At 43.1% G+C, this 16,189-nt stretch overlaps 2 protein-coding genes across 12 annotated transcripts in view; one reads left to right on the top strand and one right to left on the bottom strand.

Annotated features, from left to right (window-relative positions):
• Positions 1-4,289, bottom strand: part of Dop1a (DOP1 leucine zipper like protein A) — a 101,414-nt gene extending 97,125 nt beyond the window's left edge. For 7 of the 11 annotated variants that reach the window (XM_028875503.2, XM_028875501.2, XM_028875505.2 and 4 more), the window contains exon 1: positions 4,148-4,254. The gene's annotated coding sequence lies outside the window, so the exon portion shown is untranslated. Of the gene's footprint in view, positions 1-4,147 lie in introns of all 11 variants that reach the window. The other 4 variants (XM_037207814.1, XM_028875507.2, XM_028875506.2 and 1 more) reach the window with 3 other exon arrangements.
• Positions 4,290-6,547: 2,258 nt separating this feature from the next.
• The window catches only part of Ube3d (ubiquitin protein ligase E3D), a 150,620-nt gene continuing 140,978 nt past the window's right edge, over positions 6,548-16,189 (top strand). The window contains exon 1 of the mRNA XM_028875500.2: positions 6,548-6,781. Coding sequence (XP_028731333.1) covers positions 6,705-6,781 — 77 coding nt within the window. The 5' untranslated portion in view covers positions 6,548-6,704. The remainder of the gene's footprint in view (positions 6,782-16,189) is intronic.

The following is a 16,189-nucleotide window of genomic DNA, read 5'->3' as shown; positions in this document are numbered from 1 at the left end:
AATATTTATGGAACTTTGAGCCACCAACCACCAAATAGATGACTTCATGAACTTTTCAGACTGGGGAGAATAACAGTGAATTAAGGTGAGGAAGGTAGTCCCTGTTCATTCTCTTCCAATTCCTCTGACTACACTAAGTCTTAGTTTGGTGCCAGGATGGTATCAAGAACAGCACTCAATTCTGGCTACTCTCCCCTCTAAACAAAGAACATTCACTCTCAAGGCTTAGAGTAGTCGGAAGCGTGTGTTTCTAGCTAGAAGCTTCCAACTACACTGTTTTCTTTATTTTTACCCATGTCTGCCTTCTGTTTATAGCAAGTGCTACCTACTGTTAACTAAAGGGTATTTCAAGTGCCTTTTAAAAAAATAATCACATCGATGCACAGAAGTATTATATAGGAAACGTATATATGGTCAAACTTTTGATAAGGAAGACATTTAATAAATACTATATTATCTCTTTGATCAAGACACGGTTATTTGTGATGTGCACGTCATCCTCTATTTAGCCATCATGAAGGATGGAGAATTTTTTTTTTTTTTAAGTCCAGGCAAGTCAGAGGAGGAAATAATTGAAAATGAGATCACCAAAAGAAGATTCACAGACAAAGTGGTATTTGAGGACTTGAAGGATATAATTCAGAGAAGCATAATGGGAGAGAACTCTAAACAAGGGAAATGATGAATAATACATGTCTGATTGGTAGCAATTCCAAATCTTGATTTTGATGTCGGATACATGGGTTAAAACACAGTAAAACGTACCATTAAATAGATGTATATTACCATATAAAATTTTTTCCTCAAGAAATTTGATTCTATCTTTAAAGTCACTGAGGTTTAAGGTTTAGTTGGCTTTAAAAAGAGGTAAATAATATCAATAGAAAAGAGAAATCACAGTTTAGAAACATGGGGATCAAAAGTTTTTTCCTACAATAAACCATCAATAAAAACTGTGAGCTACTAAACAAAAACATTAGCTTTACTCATCTACTAGTTTTATTTCAGAGGCCAAACGTACCTTATTTAAAGTTTACCTATTAAAATTAAATATTCTGGAGGCAGAGGCAGGTGGATCTGAGTTCAAGTCCACCTTGGACTACAGAGGAAATCCCAGGACAGCCAGGACTACACAGAGAAACCCTGTCTCAAAAAACAAACAAAGTTAAATATTCTATACCCCCCCAAACTAAAGTGTGTATTAATAGCATTTGCCCCAAGTAATAAAGAAGACAGAATATCGGCATGGTTGACTATTAGTGACATCTCCCAAAAGGCCGGGTCCCAAGCTATTGTTGCTATTTGCAGGGGGTGAGGAGAGGTGAAGTCAGGAAGTAGGTTGGTGGTGGGGTGGGGTATGGCAGAGATGGGTTGAATCTTGCCAAGCCCCCTCTTTCTTGTCCACCATGAGGTAAATAGCCTCTGCCAGGCTATTCTACCTGACCAGAGGCCCAGAAGCAACAGAGTTAAGGACAGGGAGAGCAACTTCAATCTAAAAGTCTTTTCTCTTGGATTGTCACGTGTTTTCTAACAGTGACAAAATGTTCAACATAATACTTCACAGAACTTAGGAAAAGGATGTAATTTTCAACATTTAGATGCTGTTTTCCAACAGCTCAGAAATAATAGTCTCAGAATTTTTTGTTTGCTTTTAGCTCTTTTTGATTACCTGAGATTTTAAAATCATGTAGTTATTAAGCACTGAATACATTTTAGTGTATTTCCTATTTCATTGTTTCGAGAAAGCCTAACTAGAAGGGGAAATCATAGCGAAAATAAAACCATTATAAACAAGTCTTCACTTGGAACTTTAAAGAGCCATTGTACATACATTCAATAATAACCACAAAAATCAAACCAAAACATGAATTGTGGTTGAAAAAAGAAGCATCAAGAGACTGGGAAAAAGATATTCCTCTGTTATAAAATGAAAGTATTAGGAACATAGAGGATGTATGTATCTGTAATATTGATTTTTTACTAAGGAAATTACAGTTTCTTTTGTTATGCAAGTGAAGTGTAGATCTTCATGCTCCAGATACCTCAGATCGCAACAATGGCCCACTGCATGTGGTAAGCTTGGAAGCAAGCAGACATACCTCAAGGACAGCAATTCTGAAATTAGTAGTGTGTGCTACTTTATTCTAGAAGATTTTAACACTGCCTGGAATGGAACCCAGGGCCTCATGCATGCTTGGTAAGCATTCTACCACAAGCCTGCATTAGAAAATGGGCTCTTTGGTTAGCTAAATCTGGGAATGCTATTTACATCTTCCTTTGAAAATCATATGCATGCAAGCATAGCACTAACTTTTTTTTTTTTTTTTTTTTTTTTGGTTTTTGAGACAGGGTTTCTTTGTGTAGCTTTGTGCCTTTCCTGGAACTTGCTTTGGAGACCAGGCTGGCCTTGAACTCACAGAGATCCGCCTGCCTCTGCCTCCTGAGTGTTGGGATTAAAGGCGTGGGCTACCACCGCCCAGCACAGTAACATTCTTGAGCTGCTTTAATAAGCAGATCAAAGTCAAATTTGGGGCTGGGGGTGCGGCTCAGCAGTAGTGTTGGCCCTGTTTTGGAAATACCCTGAGTTTGATCTCCAACACCGAAAACAAAAGTTAAGCTTGACTGAGTCTAGTGTGTTCCCACATCGTGTGAGAACACTGTTTAGGGGAAGTAAGCCATTGCTTTAGTACAGCGCTGAAGGGAAATATCAATTTGGAAAACCATAGTCTTTTCAAATTCCCTTTAACTGAGGCTGAGCATATGCAGGGCCCTAGGTCTGATTCCTTCCCAGCACCCCAAGAAAAAAACTTTACAACGGGCTGGGAGTGCAGGCTTGTGGTAGTGTCTTACAAAGCATGCATGAGGCCCTGGCTTCCAACCCCAGTGCCACTAAAACAAAACGTTAACAAAAACTGACACCAGAACACACACAGTAACTGAGGACTAGAGATCACACCTGTTGGCAGCAAAAGGCAGAACCTTGAACTTTAGCTCCCTATCCTCAGGCCACAGTTGTTTCTACTATAAATTATAAAAGAGAACTCAAACAGATTAATTTACCTTTAACATTTGGGTCACAGTGTCACATTTTCTGATTTGTGTTTATTTCACTGTTTTTAACACTTTCTTAAAAATTGGGGCCCCCAAAGGAGGTACACCTGGAGATTTGCTCTTCCTTTAGTAATTCTGAGGAATGACCAGGTTTAACCAAAAGCAACTATTAGGAAAAAGGCATTCAGACTACCTGGGCTATAATTTACCTATAACTTCCGTCAGCTCAATGAAATCAAGAGGTTGACAATCAGGTGAGTCACACAGCACACAATGCCAGCCTATGTTATTCATTAAAGGTCATATTACCATGAACAAATACAACTAACCTTAAAACGGCAAGAACTTCACACCTACATAAAGGGCCTGTACCACCAAAATGAGTTTTGTCTCCATAGTTCAGAGCCATTAAATGAGGGAGATCCCTGTATTTTTCTAAAAAAAAAAAAACCCAAAGAATGTGTGCTTTGACTCCAACCTCTAAACCTCAACTCCACAGGACTCCCGAGCTAACGTAGGAACACACACACATCATTTCCGTGGCCAGGAGAAAGTACAGTAGCGTGCCACTCCCGCCCCCTCAGGGGAAGGAGGAGAGCACCAGGTAAGTCTGGTCACAGTGCAACTTTCCAAGCCTCGGGAATCAAAGGTGAGGGCTGTTAACAACTTCCGTGTGCGAGCCCGACTTCCTCTTGGTGAACTTGGCCGTGCTCCCTCACCCTCTGCCGGGGCACCCCGGCGGGCCTCGGCGTCGCCCCCATCAGAAAGGGACCCACCGGACTGGCGAGGCCACGCCGTGGCTGGGAGCCTCCAACAAAAGGCGCCCGGGCGCCCGCGCCCCGGTGACACCTCCTCTTAGCCCCGCACCGGTTCTGCCCGCCGAGGCCGCGGACGGCTCTCGGGGTCCCCCACCGCCCTTCCCCGGGCCGGTCCGGGCCCCGCTTCCCCTCCGGCGGCGGGCACAGGTGGGGGCCGCCCGGGTGGCGACACCCCGACGCCGCCCCCAGCGCAGGCCGGCCCCGGGGACGCCCTCCCGAACCACGCCGCCCCGCATCTCGCCGCGCGACCGCGCCCGGGGGGGCGGGGACGCTGTTACCTGCCGCGGGCTCTGCCGCTCCCCGCCGGCGCCGCTCTCCTGGCAACCGCGGCAGCCGCACGAAGGCCGCCAGCCCAGGGCCTGGTGACAGCTACCAGCGTGCACCGCGCGCGCCCACGCCGGCGTCGACGTCGGCGGCCTCGAGCCCGCCCCCCGCCCCTCCCGCCGCCGGCCGCTGCCCGCCGGCCCGCGCTAGCTGGCGCCACAGCGCCCTCAGGCGGCCGATCGTGGGAGGCGGCGGCGAGAAAGGCGGGAGCAGGTGTTTTTTCAAGAGAACCTGGGGCGGGTGGAGAAGGGGGCCGGGGGCGGGGGGATTGAAGACAGCTTCGAAGTCTCATTTTAAGTACGATCCAGAGGATCCATCAAGATACTTTCTACGCGTTAATTTCAGGCTCAGAGTCTGTGTGGAATTGGGAGACAGTTTAGCACTGTTTGGTGTCTAGACTTCAAATTTACAGTTACTCCAAAGAGTTTTTGTCTGGACCGTAGCATTAGGAAAATTGAAAGCCTTTACAAATATTTTTCGCGTGTACAAGTGTTAAACCACTTATGATGAGCATACCGTTCTGAGAATGCTGTGTTATTTCGCTATGTGTCAATATTTAAGCATTGTACATTCCTTAGTGTGAAACGTGGAAGGTGACAATTGTCCTTCAAATAAGTGTGCTCACACCGAATAGTAGTTTTTTTTCTTTTTTAGTACCTTTGTTTTTCCGAAGATTATTTACTTATATTTTATGCGTAAGTATGCCTGCAGATATGTATGTGCACATCTGGAGCCCAAAATGGGTCGGATGCCCTGGAGCTGGAGTTATCAGAAGTGATGAGCAGATGGATGAGAGTGCTGGAACCTAACTTCTCAGTCCTCTGGAAGAGCAGCAAGTGCTCTTAACTGATGAGCCAACTGTCTCGCCCCCAGCTCTTATTCTTTAAACTATTATTGCCACCCATGACTTCACATTGTTGGGATGAAATAGGAATTTGTGCAACAATATAATAAACGTTAAAGCACCTTAAAGGCTGACTAGAAAACTTCTCTGACGTTACTGTTCTTCAGTATACTAAAGACTGTTTTGTTTTGAAGCAGGGTCTTGCCACAGAGCCCTGGATGGCCCTGCACTCACTATATAGCCAAAACTGCCCTTGAACTTGCAGCAATTCTCCTGCCTCAGCCTCCTTAAGGCTGGGATTACAGGTAAGCACCAGAATGTGGCTTAAAGAATTTATTTAGAAATGCTTCAGGTTTGTTTGGTGTTGGGTAATTATGATTATGGAATTATGAAATGGAATAACAATAAATGGGATTTCTGTCCTGGCTAGTTTTATGTCAGCTTGACACAAGGCAGACTCATCTGTAAGAAAGGAACCTCGATTGAGACAATGCCTCCATAAGATCCTGCTATAAGATGTTTTCTTAATTAGTGATTGATGGGGGAGGGCCCAGCTCCTGGAGGGTGGTGCTCTCCCTGGGCTGGTGGTCCTGGGTTCTATAAGAAAGCAAGCTGAGCAAAGCCCTGGGAGCAAGCCAGTAAGCATCCTCCTCCCATGGCTTCTGCATCAGCTCCTGCCTCCAGGAGCCTGCCCTGTTTGAGTTTCTGTTCTGAGTTCCTTCAGGGAAAAGTGCTATGGAAGTGTAAGGGGAATAAACCCTTTCCTCCCCAAGTTTCTTTGGTCATGGTGTTTCAAGACAGCAATAGTAACCTTAAGACAACCTTTATACAACCCTAAGTGACCTTGACACAAGCTATCATGAAGTAACAGCCTTTCGTTTTTAAAGACGTCCTATTGAAATTCTGTGGCCTGATATATTTATTTGTTTATACCACACCATATACTTTACTGTGTCAAACTTTCAAAATGTATCTTGTAGTGGCAATGAAATTATGACTTCCCTGAGTCTTTTATTTTTGCAATATCGTGGGTGTGTACATCAGCAATTACTCATTTTCTTTTTGCCTCTCAAGAGTTGTATGATTAGACCCTTTAACCCAAGATACTAGACTCCATCCACTGTCTTTTCATGGCTTCCATTTCTGCGGCTCTTTCAGTCTTGGGGCTATCATGTCTACAGCGAATGCAGCGCCCCATCAATCTCTGACATTTTGGTTGCATCGGTCGGAAGCTAATAAACAGTCCTAGTTCCAGAAAAGGGGATTCAGATAAGGTGGGCTTTGGACCTGAGGAAAGCACCCACCTCTACTGTCTCTGCTCTGTTATCTTCCTCGTCCCTACCCAAGCCATCCAGAGGAGCCTCCTCCTCCCCCAAGTCTGAGCTTCCTGTTCATTTCAGGGATGGAACCGCTCCGATCCAGCCCATCCCTCATCTTTACAGTGGGGACCGGCTCTGCTCTTTGTGCCTCCCTGTCCTACAAGAAGGAGCGTGCACTCCAGGGTCGGGAGCCTGCGCAGTGCGTCCTCTGCCCGGAAGGAGGCGCTGTAGCCGACAGTCGCCGACCTCCGGATCCCGCCCGGCCGCCGCTGGGAGCCGCCTGCGACACGTGCTCCCTCCCACTCTGCTAACTGCGGGCTCGGTCTCGCGTGGGGGCCTGCGTGGGCCATGGCGGTGGTTGCGGCGAAAACGCGCCTGTTCCTGGAAGTGCGGAGACGGCTGCAGAGCGCGCTGCTAATCCTGAGGTAAGGGCGGAGGCGCCGGTGCGCGGGACCCAGGCGCTGGTGCACGTGCGCGGCCCAGGAGCGCGGGTGCGCGGGACCGAGGGGGCGGGGGCGAGCGCGTGGGCCCGTAGGCGCGTGCCCGAGACAGTGTGCGCATGCGTGGGACGGGCGGGATGGTGGACCTAATCTTTGTGTTTGCCTGGCAAGCACTTTAGCCACTGACCCATCTCCCCTCTCCATCTGCAAACTTGTGATTTCATATTTGCTACACAAAACAGAAATTTGGCGGTAAAATGCACTTTGTTTTTTGTTTTTTCAAGCAGGCAGGGTTTCTCTGTGTATCTTCGGAGCCTGTCCTGGAGCTCTCTCTGTAGACCAGGCTGGCCTCGAACTCACAGAGATCCGCCTGGCTCTGCCTTCTGAGTGCTGGGATTAAAGGCGTGCGCCACCACCGCCCAGCTGAAAATTCACTTTTGTTGCTTGTGGTCAGTAATTTTAATGGTTTGTGATCTCTTCATAGGTTTTGCCTGTTTACTTTGTGACAAGTGTTTCGAATAGACTTAGATCTGAAAATGTATTATAGAGCAGCGCAGCTGTATTATTATTATTATTATTTTATTATTTTAGCGTTTCCTCTTTTCTGAAATCTGCCAAGTAGCTAGAGTGGCATTTTGGATATGGCTTGAGAACTGAGCATGAATTCTAGCTTCCTCACAAGGGTAGAATGATGTTACCTGAATTTCCTCAGTCTTAAGATTGAGATTAAGTCTAGGCTCAGTGCAAATCATTTGCCTAGAGTGTACAGGTCCTGAGTTCTCTCCCTAGTATGGGGGTAAAGAGTGGAGAGAAAGATAAAGGAGTGGGGTCATAATTTCAAACAAATATCTGCAATTTCTGTCCACCTTGTTTGGAAATTAAGAGAGCAAACATTACCAAATACAGCTCCTTATCCCCCCATACAAACAAAACAAAACTCTGTAAGTGTTATGCCCATATCGTAGGGACCCCCCCAAAAGACCACCAGAGAGACTGAGTCCCGCATGTAAAAGCAAAGAACCTTTATTCAAGCTCCGGGACTTGGTCCCTCTGTCTGACTCAGTGGTGAGCAGAGAGCCCCGAGATCAGGTGGCGTGGGGTTTTTAATCATAGCAGAGGTTGGGGTGAGGAGGTTTTCAGGGTTCAGGACCCTGATTGGCTGACAATTGTCCAAGGATATCTTGGTAAGAAGGGGAAATAGGTGTGTACTAGGCTCAAGGACTTCTGGCCACCTTATCTAATGGTTCTAATGTTTGGGATGTTAGGTATTTCCTCATCCTAGGGTAGATCCCAGGGTGGTGTCAGCTTAAGGCTTTTCCCGGATCTGGGTGTCGCCTGCTAGTAGTCCTATCACAGAAGCTGTGTCTAGGTCCCTAAGCTTGTCATGGCAGCTGTGTGGTCAAGCTATTTTGGGGCCCCTCCACAGTAAGCAAGTGATGAACCATTCTACTTTGCCAGACAGCTTGTTTGTCTCTCTGGTCTTTTAACTGTGGACCTGTAACACCAATCACTTCTCTTACCCTAGTAATAACCATGGTCTGGTTTCATTCAACCATTCCACACAATGTCACTGTTTTTTGAACTGTGTTGACATGTGTGTTAGTCAGGGTTGTCTAGAGTGACAATTTATTGAGTGAATCTCTGTATACAGAGAAAGGGGATTTATTAGAAGGACAGGCCGCAGTCCCGCTAATCCAGCAGTGGCTGCCTATGAATGGAAAGTCCAAGAATCTAGTAGTTGCTCAGTCCATGGATGAAGCTGGATGTCTCAACTGGTTTGCAGTATACTTTGGAATCCCAAAGAAGTAGGCTCTAATTCCAGTGAAGGGATGAACTTGCCAGTCAGAGTGAGGGCAAGCAGGCAAAAAGAGCTTCCTTCTTTGTGTCCTAATATAGGCTTCCAGCAGAATGTGTGGCCCAGGTTAGAGGTGGCTTATCCCAGCTCAGAAGATATGGATAATAAAGGCATGTCTTCCTACCTCAAAGGTCTGGATTAGAAGTGAATCTTCCTACTTCACATTAAGCAAAAATCACTCACAGGTGTGCACTCCATTTTGGTGTTTTAGTTAATTCCAGATGTGGACAAGTTGACACAGTTTTCTTTTTTTTAAAGATTTTATTATTTATTTATGTATATGAGTGCTTTATCTGCATGTACAACTTTATGCCAGAAGAGGGCATCAGATCCCACTAGAGATGGTTGTGAAGCCACCATGTGGTTGCTGGGAGTTGAACTCAGAACCTCTGGAAGAGCAGGCAGTGCTCTTAACCACTGAGCCATCTCTCCAGCCCCTAGTTTTTGTTTCTATCTGCTTTCCCCGACATTTTTTGGGTGGGTGGGTGGGGTTCAGTGGCTGGTATAAATTACTATGTAAACTAGATTGGCCTTGAACTCACAGAGATCTGCCTGCCTTTGTCTCCACAGCACTGGGAACCTTTAACAGGGCTTTGAGATTCATGGTTCCTCTATGTTATTGCTTATATTAGTATTCCTTTCCTGTTTCTTATTGAGTAATTTCCATTGTCTGAGTATTCCGCAAACCACTTGCTCATTCTTCTATTGCTGGATGTTTTGTTTATTTGCAGAAAGCGTTTATTATGAGTCAGCTGCATTAGATTTGCTTTGTAAGATTTGTGTGTATAGGGGGCTGGGTATTTGAGCTAGGCAAGGGCTCTTGCCCCTGAGCCACACCCCCAGCCTTGTTTAATGTCTTCTTATGACATGTATACCCTTGGATGAACACCTAAGGGTGAAAATACTGACACATAGGATAGATGTGTTCATTGCTTTGTGAGAAACTGTCAAACAGTTCTCGGATGTGGTCAGTCTCTATGGTTTGAGCCATCCTAATGGGATGAGGAGATATTTTATGGTGGTTTTAATTTCTATGGTGACTTAAAATGTTGAGAACTTTTTCATCTGCTTTTTGATAATCGAAGTGTGTTATTTTGTAAAGTATCTTATGGTCTCTAGCTAATAAAAACAAGTAAATCTCTAGCTAATAAAAGCAGGTGAGTCTTGTTGCTAAGTTGAAACAATATAGAGCCATTATAGGTACATGTGGATGTCTTCCCGCATCTGTGGCAGACGTTTTCACTTTCCTAATACAGGTTGGGTATGCCTTATTGGAAAAGGTCTGGGTGAGCCTGAGGTGATTTGGGGCTTTTCTAGAGTTTGTAGTGTTTGCATAGACTTGTTCAGGATCCCTAATCTGGAAATCCAAAGTGGTATGTGTTAGGGTCCTGTACATGCGCAGCTCGGGGTCCTGCATCTTACATCATCACCGGGCGCTGGCGAATACATCCCCGCCTTAAAGAGCTGAACGTGGACCCCCATCCTCTCTCTGTCCTCTGCTCTCTCTCTGCTCTGCTCCCCGCTTCCCTCCCCCACCAGGCCTGGTTCCTCCTTCCTATCCCCTACTTCTTTCTAATAAAGCTCTTTATAACTCTAATAAAGCTCTTTGTAAGTCGTGGCTGTGGCCCGTGACTTTTCCAAGGGTAGCCAGCGCCACCACCAGCGCTGTTTATCATAACCGTCAGTATGGATCTGAATCATTTTTGTCCTTTTGGTTTAGGGATGCTCAGTATGTTTGTCTTTTGATGAGCTGAAATTTAAATCCTAACAAAATCCAGTTTCTCAAGTTTTTTTTAAATAGCCTTATGTAATGTCTTCAGCCTTTGCCTACTTCAACTTTGTGATTACTTCCCCCCTCCCCAGGTTTCTTTTATCCTTGTGTTTATTTAGAAATGGGTCTTGCTGTGCTAGCCAAGGCCGACCCTGGGCTCTGCTTTTCTGCATTTGTTTTCTAGGAGTGGTACCCCTTTTGTTTTGCTTCTATCTCTGGCATGTTGGATTAATCTTCTTGTTCACAGTAAGGGAGGAGTCAAAGTTTATTTATTTTATTTTTTAAAATTAGCTGAGTGTAATGCTGCACACTTTTTTTTTTTAAAAAAAATTGTTATTCTTTTATATACATTGGTGTTTTGCCTGCATGTATGTCTGTGTGAGGGTGTCAGATCTTGGAGTTACAGACAGTTGTTAGCTGCCATGTGGTTGCTGGGAATTGAACTCAGGACCTCTGGAAGAGCAGCCAGTGCTCTTAACCACAGAGCCATCTCTCCAGCCCTTATTTTTTTTATGTATGGATATCCGGTTGTTCCATGACCTTTAATTACCACCGTAATTTTTCTCATTGGATAGCTCATCATCTGTAAGAGAAATCAGTTCACTACACTGTTTGCGTGAGCATCCCTTTCTGCCTGTATACTTTAAAACTTGGTCTTTACAAGTGATTTTGTTTTTCAAGTAGCATACGGTTGAGTGTTTTTGTCAAGTAAATTTTCACAACCTCTGTGTATTCACTAGAATTTTTAGTACTTTTATTTCTTCATATGGTTGAGTTTGGCTCCTCATCTTTTTTTTTTTAACTTTTTCTATCAGTGTTTTAAAGTTAGTAGTACAAAGTGATGGGTTTTATTTTTTTTTATATAAAATCTTTATTGACAAATAATTCACATAGTATACAATTTGCCTGTTTGCACAGTTTGATAGACTTTAGTCCAGCATCCTCATAGGCCCATGACATCACCACTCTCTACTTTAGAGCATCGCTGTCCTCAATTTCATACACACATATAATGTATGGTGATTACATTCCACCTTATTTTTTTAAATGAACGTAATATTTGCAATTGTAACCATTTTTAAGTTCACAATTCAGTGGCATTAATTACATTCAAGATATTAATTACATTCATGATCTTCATTAATTATACTCATGATACTTATTACATTTGTGGTATTCATTGATTACATTCTCAGTATTCACTCAATAGCTATATTTATGATATTCATTAATTACATTAATTGTATTGATTTTTTTTACATCCATGATATTATGTCCTGATACTCCATTTGTGGGGCTTTTTCAAGGTGATGGGTTTTGTTATGGCTTTTGTACATACACTGTTTCCGTTGTCCCTTTGCTCCACCCCCATCCCCACCAGCTGGCCCCTCCCTCCCCTGGTTGTTCTCTTCTGCTCCATGGCAAAGGTGTTCTGTTACTTTATTTTCCCCTCTTATCTCTCTGCTTCCTTAAACCTCATTTCTCATTCTCACTGTACCGTTTCTCATTGTATGACCTATGTCTACACACACACACACACACACACACACACACATATGTGAAAATCTAGAATCCACAGCTGTGTGTGCCGGCACACACCTTTAATCCCAGCACTCAGGAGAAAGAGGTAGGCAGATCTCTGAGTTTGAAGCCAGCCTGATCTGCAGAGCGAGTTCCAGGACAGCCATGGCTACCCAGAGAAACCCTATTTCGATAAAACCTGGAGGGTGGGATTTAGGATCCACATATGAGAGAAAACATGGTATTTGACTGAGTTTGAATTAGTACAATAAGCTCCAGTTCCATCTATTTTCCTGAAAGTTCCATGATTTCACTTTTCTTTCTGGCAGAATAAAATTTCATTGTGTATGGAGCACCTTTACATTGTCCATTCCTCCTGGCTGGGTCCAATTCCTTAACGTTTTGAATAGTGCAGCAATAGACGCGAATGTACATGTAGCTCTCTGATAGGACTTAAGAGTCCTTCTGATACATATCCATGTAGTTCAGCCATGTGGTCATTTTCATTTTAGTTTTGAGAAAGTTCCATACTGATTTCTACAGTGGCTATACCAGTTTACATACTGGCTCATAGTGGCTATGAATGGATGAATGAACAGTGGTCAGGAAATTAAAAACAAACAAACAAATAAACAAACACCTTAAAATACTGAATAGAGGGGAATACCTGGAAAAATACAACAGACAAAGGTGAGGGGTGGAGAATAAGTCTCTTATTCAATGTAACATTTGCTTAACAAACTGAATGGGGTGAGGTACGGAATAGGAGATGCCAAGTGGAAGAAAGCATGAAGGAGTGGTGCCATTGTGGTTTGGATATGAAGTGCCAAGTATTTAATAACCTGATCTCTGGTAACAAAATAAATGAAATGTCTTGATTTGCAGCGTTTGATAATTTCTGTGATGTAAATATTTTCACCATGGTGACATTTAGTCTGCAATATTTGCAGATTTCCTGTTACTTGTATATCACTGAATCTTACACAACATTGTAAGGATGCTAGCGGCTCTTCCGTAAGATGTGCAGTCCTGGGATGGCTTTAAGGCAGATGTGGCCCTTAATAACAATAGTAAGAATGTCTCAAGAACAATGGCCAATGCCACCAAAATTAGATTTTAGCAAAGGACACTTGACTTCCTTTGTTTCCCTGTTGACTTTGCTGCATAGTATGGTGTAGGCTCATCTCATTTTTTTTTTTTTTTTTTTTTTTTTTTTTTTTACTTTCTACCCGAGTCCTGATGTAGTTCCCCCTAAGGAACCCTATTACTTTTCTTTTTAAAACAATTAAAAAATATTTACTGTTTGGGTGGGGCAGTGCATGCCTGTAATCCCAACAGTTGAGATTTGGAGGCCAGAGGATCAGGAATTCTGTGCCATCCATTACTTAGTTTGAGGCTGGATTGGGATACATGAGACCTTGCCTTAAAAAGTGTATATGTGTGAGTGTGTGAGTGTGTGTGTGTGTGTGTGTGTGTGTGTGTGTGTTGTGTTTGTGTGCATGCATTTCTGTAGCTGGAAAGTTTCTCTTCAGGTCCCACCAAGCCCCTGCAGTCCCATAGCCTGCTTATGAAATAATCACTCTGAAGCTTATATTAATTAAAACTGCTCGGCCATTAGCTCAGGCTTACTACTGACTTTTACACTTAAACTCAGCCCATTTCTGTTAATCTATATGTCACCACATTTTTCCATGGCTTCACCTGTATGCCATCACATGCTGCTCACTGGATGGCAGGCTGGCATTTCCTGACTCAGCCTTCCTCTTCCCAGAATTCTCCTCGTCTGCTTTTCCCACCTATACTTCAACCTGGCTACTGGCCAATCAGCGTTTTATTAAACCAGTGTACAAAAGCATTATCCCACAGCATTTCTATTTTTCTGTTTAATTAAAAAGGAAAGTTTTAACTTTAACATAGTAAAATTATATATAACAAAACAGTTATGAAGCAAGAATTACAGTTACAATATCTATTCTGTTTGTACTTGGCAAATTTAAAGAAAATATTTTATTAATTCTATATTTGTGAATCCAAGGTTTTATATCTACCTTATCTGTTATCATAACCAAGGAAAACCATAATTATAACTATCTAATCTTTAACTACATCAAAGACCTCAGAAGGATATAATATTACCTAAGTAAACAGGAAGAGCATTGTAAGCAACTTCCAAAAATCTAGACTGACAGAGACAACTGGCTGCCTGGACAGTCACCTAAAGTTCTTTTGCAACGTCGGGACATCCATTTTTAGCCAACAGGCCTAGAGTCTCTCAGTTGCTTTTATGTGTCCTGTAGAATGTTTGGCAGTCTTCTCTTCGAAGCAGGAATCTGAAGGACCATCTCATCTTGGAAAGTTCAGTGGTCGCCTTCCTATGGGTCCTGCATGTCCAGTTTATATAACATACTGTCAATCAGTTGACACAAGGGTACTTTTTTGCCCAGTGGCTAACTTTTGCCACAAAGAAAGCAATATTATTTCCTTCTTTGGTCTCTGAGGGAGTTGGAGATTAGATAGTTGTAGTTACAGTTTTCCTTGTTAAGAAATTTTATAAAAGAAACTCAATAAGGAAGTCTAAAGTGTATAGATTTCAAAGACATTATAAGATAATTTTCTCTTGGTAATACAAGGTAGAATAGAAAGTGAATTAGGTACATTTTGGACTCATCAAAATAGGATAGATAATGGAATATTTTCTCTGAATTTGTCAATACAAATGGACTAGACATTGTTGATTTATTTATTGCTTGTATATATTGTATATAGTTATTGTACTTATGGTATATAGTCTTTCTTATATTATAACTTTTTAAAAAAATTTTTATTAGACAAAAAAAGGAGAAATGGGTGATATTTTATTTGTGCTGAAATGTGATATTTTATTTGTATGTTAATAAATGAAGTTTGCTTGGAGATCAGAGGAAATAGCAAGCCATTTTAAGTAAACACAAGTCAGGTAGTGGTAGCACACAACCCTAATCTCATCAGTTGGCAGGCAGGGTCTCTGTGTGTTCAAGGCCATACTAGGGAACAGAGCCAAGCATAGTGACACACGCCTTTAACCCCAGTACCAACCATAGAGACCTGGAGGTCTATACAGACAGGCAGTGACATGGAAGTGAGGTAAGAGCCAATGAGAGGGCAGAAGAGCAAGGCAATAAAAGTGTGGGTAGACAGGAAATTGTGGCACTTTGGAAGCTGTGGTGTGGTCAGGTAAGGTTAGTTGGTGGCTATTCCTATTTCCCTGATCTCTAAGGCTTTCACCCCTGTATTTGGCTCCATGCTTTGTATTTAATAAGACGGCTTAGAAATTTGTCTACACATGTCTGTGTGTGTGTGTGTGTGTGTGTGTGTGTGTGTGTGTGTGTGTGTGTGTGTGTGTATACAAATATATAGTGGGAGTCTAGTCTAGGGCCTTGCACATGCCACTAAATTAAATCCCCAGGAGTGATGCTCATTACTATTGGAATGTCATTACATAGATGTGTAACTAGAGTTTTCCTGACTTGCCCACAGTCAGGACAAATCTTTGTCACCTGCCAGTCCCACAGCCACTCAGACCCAACCAAGTAAACACAGAGACTTATATTGCTTACAAACTGTATGGCCGTGGCAGGCTTCTTGCTAACTGTTCTTATAGCTTGAATTAATCCATTTCCATAAATCTATACCTTGCCACGTGGCTTGTGGCTTACCGGAGTCTTCACATGCTGCTTTTCCTGGTAGGCGGCTGGCAGTGACTCCTTCTGCCTTCCTGTTCTTTCTTTTCTCCTCTCTGTTAGTCCCGCCTATACTTCCTGCCTAGCCATGGCCAATCAGTGTTTTATTTATTGACAAATCAGAGCAACACATTTGCCATACAGACCATCCCCCAGCACAGCCAAGTGCAGACCATCTCAGACACCTGCACTCAGGCCCATGGTCCTAAACATCCTCTATGTGGACCTGCTGGGTAAAGCCATGAGGAACCCAAGAATGGGCTCCCACAGGACATACAGAACATCCCACAGTATAGATGACATGTTGTTGACTTATTTATGCATGTACATACATTCACATCTATTTATATCGCTGTATCTATTTATGTACATCCTAAACCATGAATTCATAGAGGTGTCCCTAGTTCTAGTCCATTACCACAGGGTGCTTTCTAGCTTTCTGCCTCCCCCCCTCCATGTAACTGTGTTCTTTTTTTTTTTTTTTTTTTTTTTGCCTGTGTTGACAGTCTATTTTTTTTTTCTTTTAT

This window comes from Peromyscus leucopus, chromosome 7 (genome assembly GCF_004664715.2).
Source record: "Peromyscus leucopus breed LL Stock chromosome 7, UCI_PerLeu_2.1, whole genome shotgun sequence".
Lineage (NCBI taxonomy): Eukaryota > Metazoa > Chordata > Mammalia > Rodentia > Cricetidae > Peromyscus > Peromyscus leucopus.
Note: the sequence above shows the minus strand (reverse complement) of the source record. Positions and strands in the feature narration are given on the sequence as shown.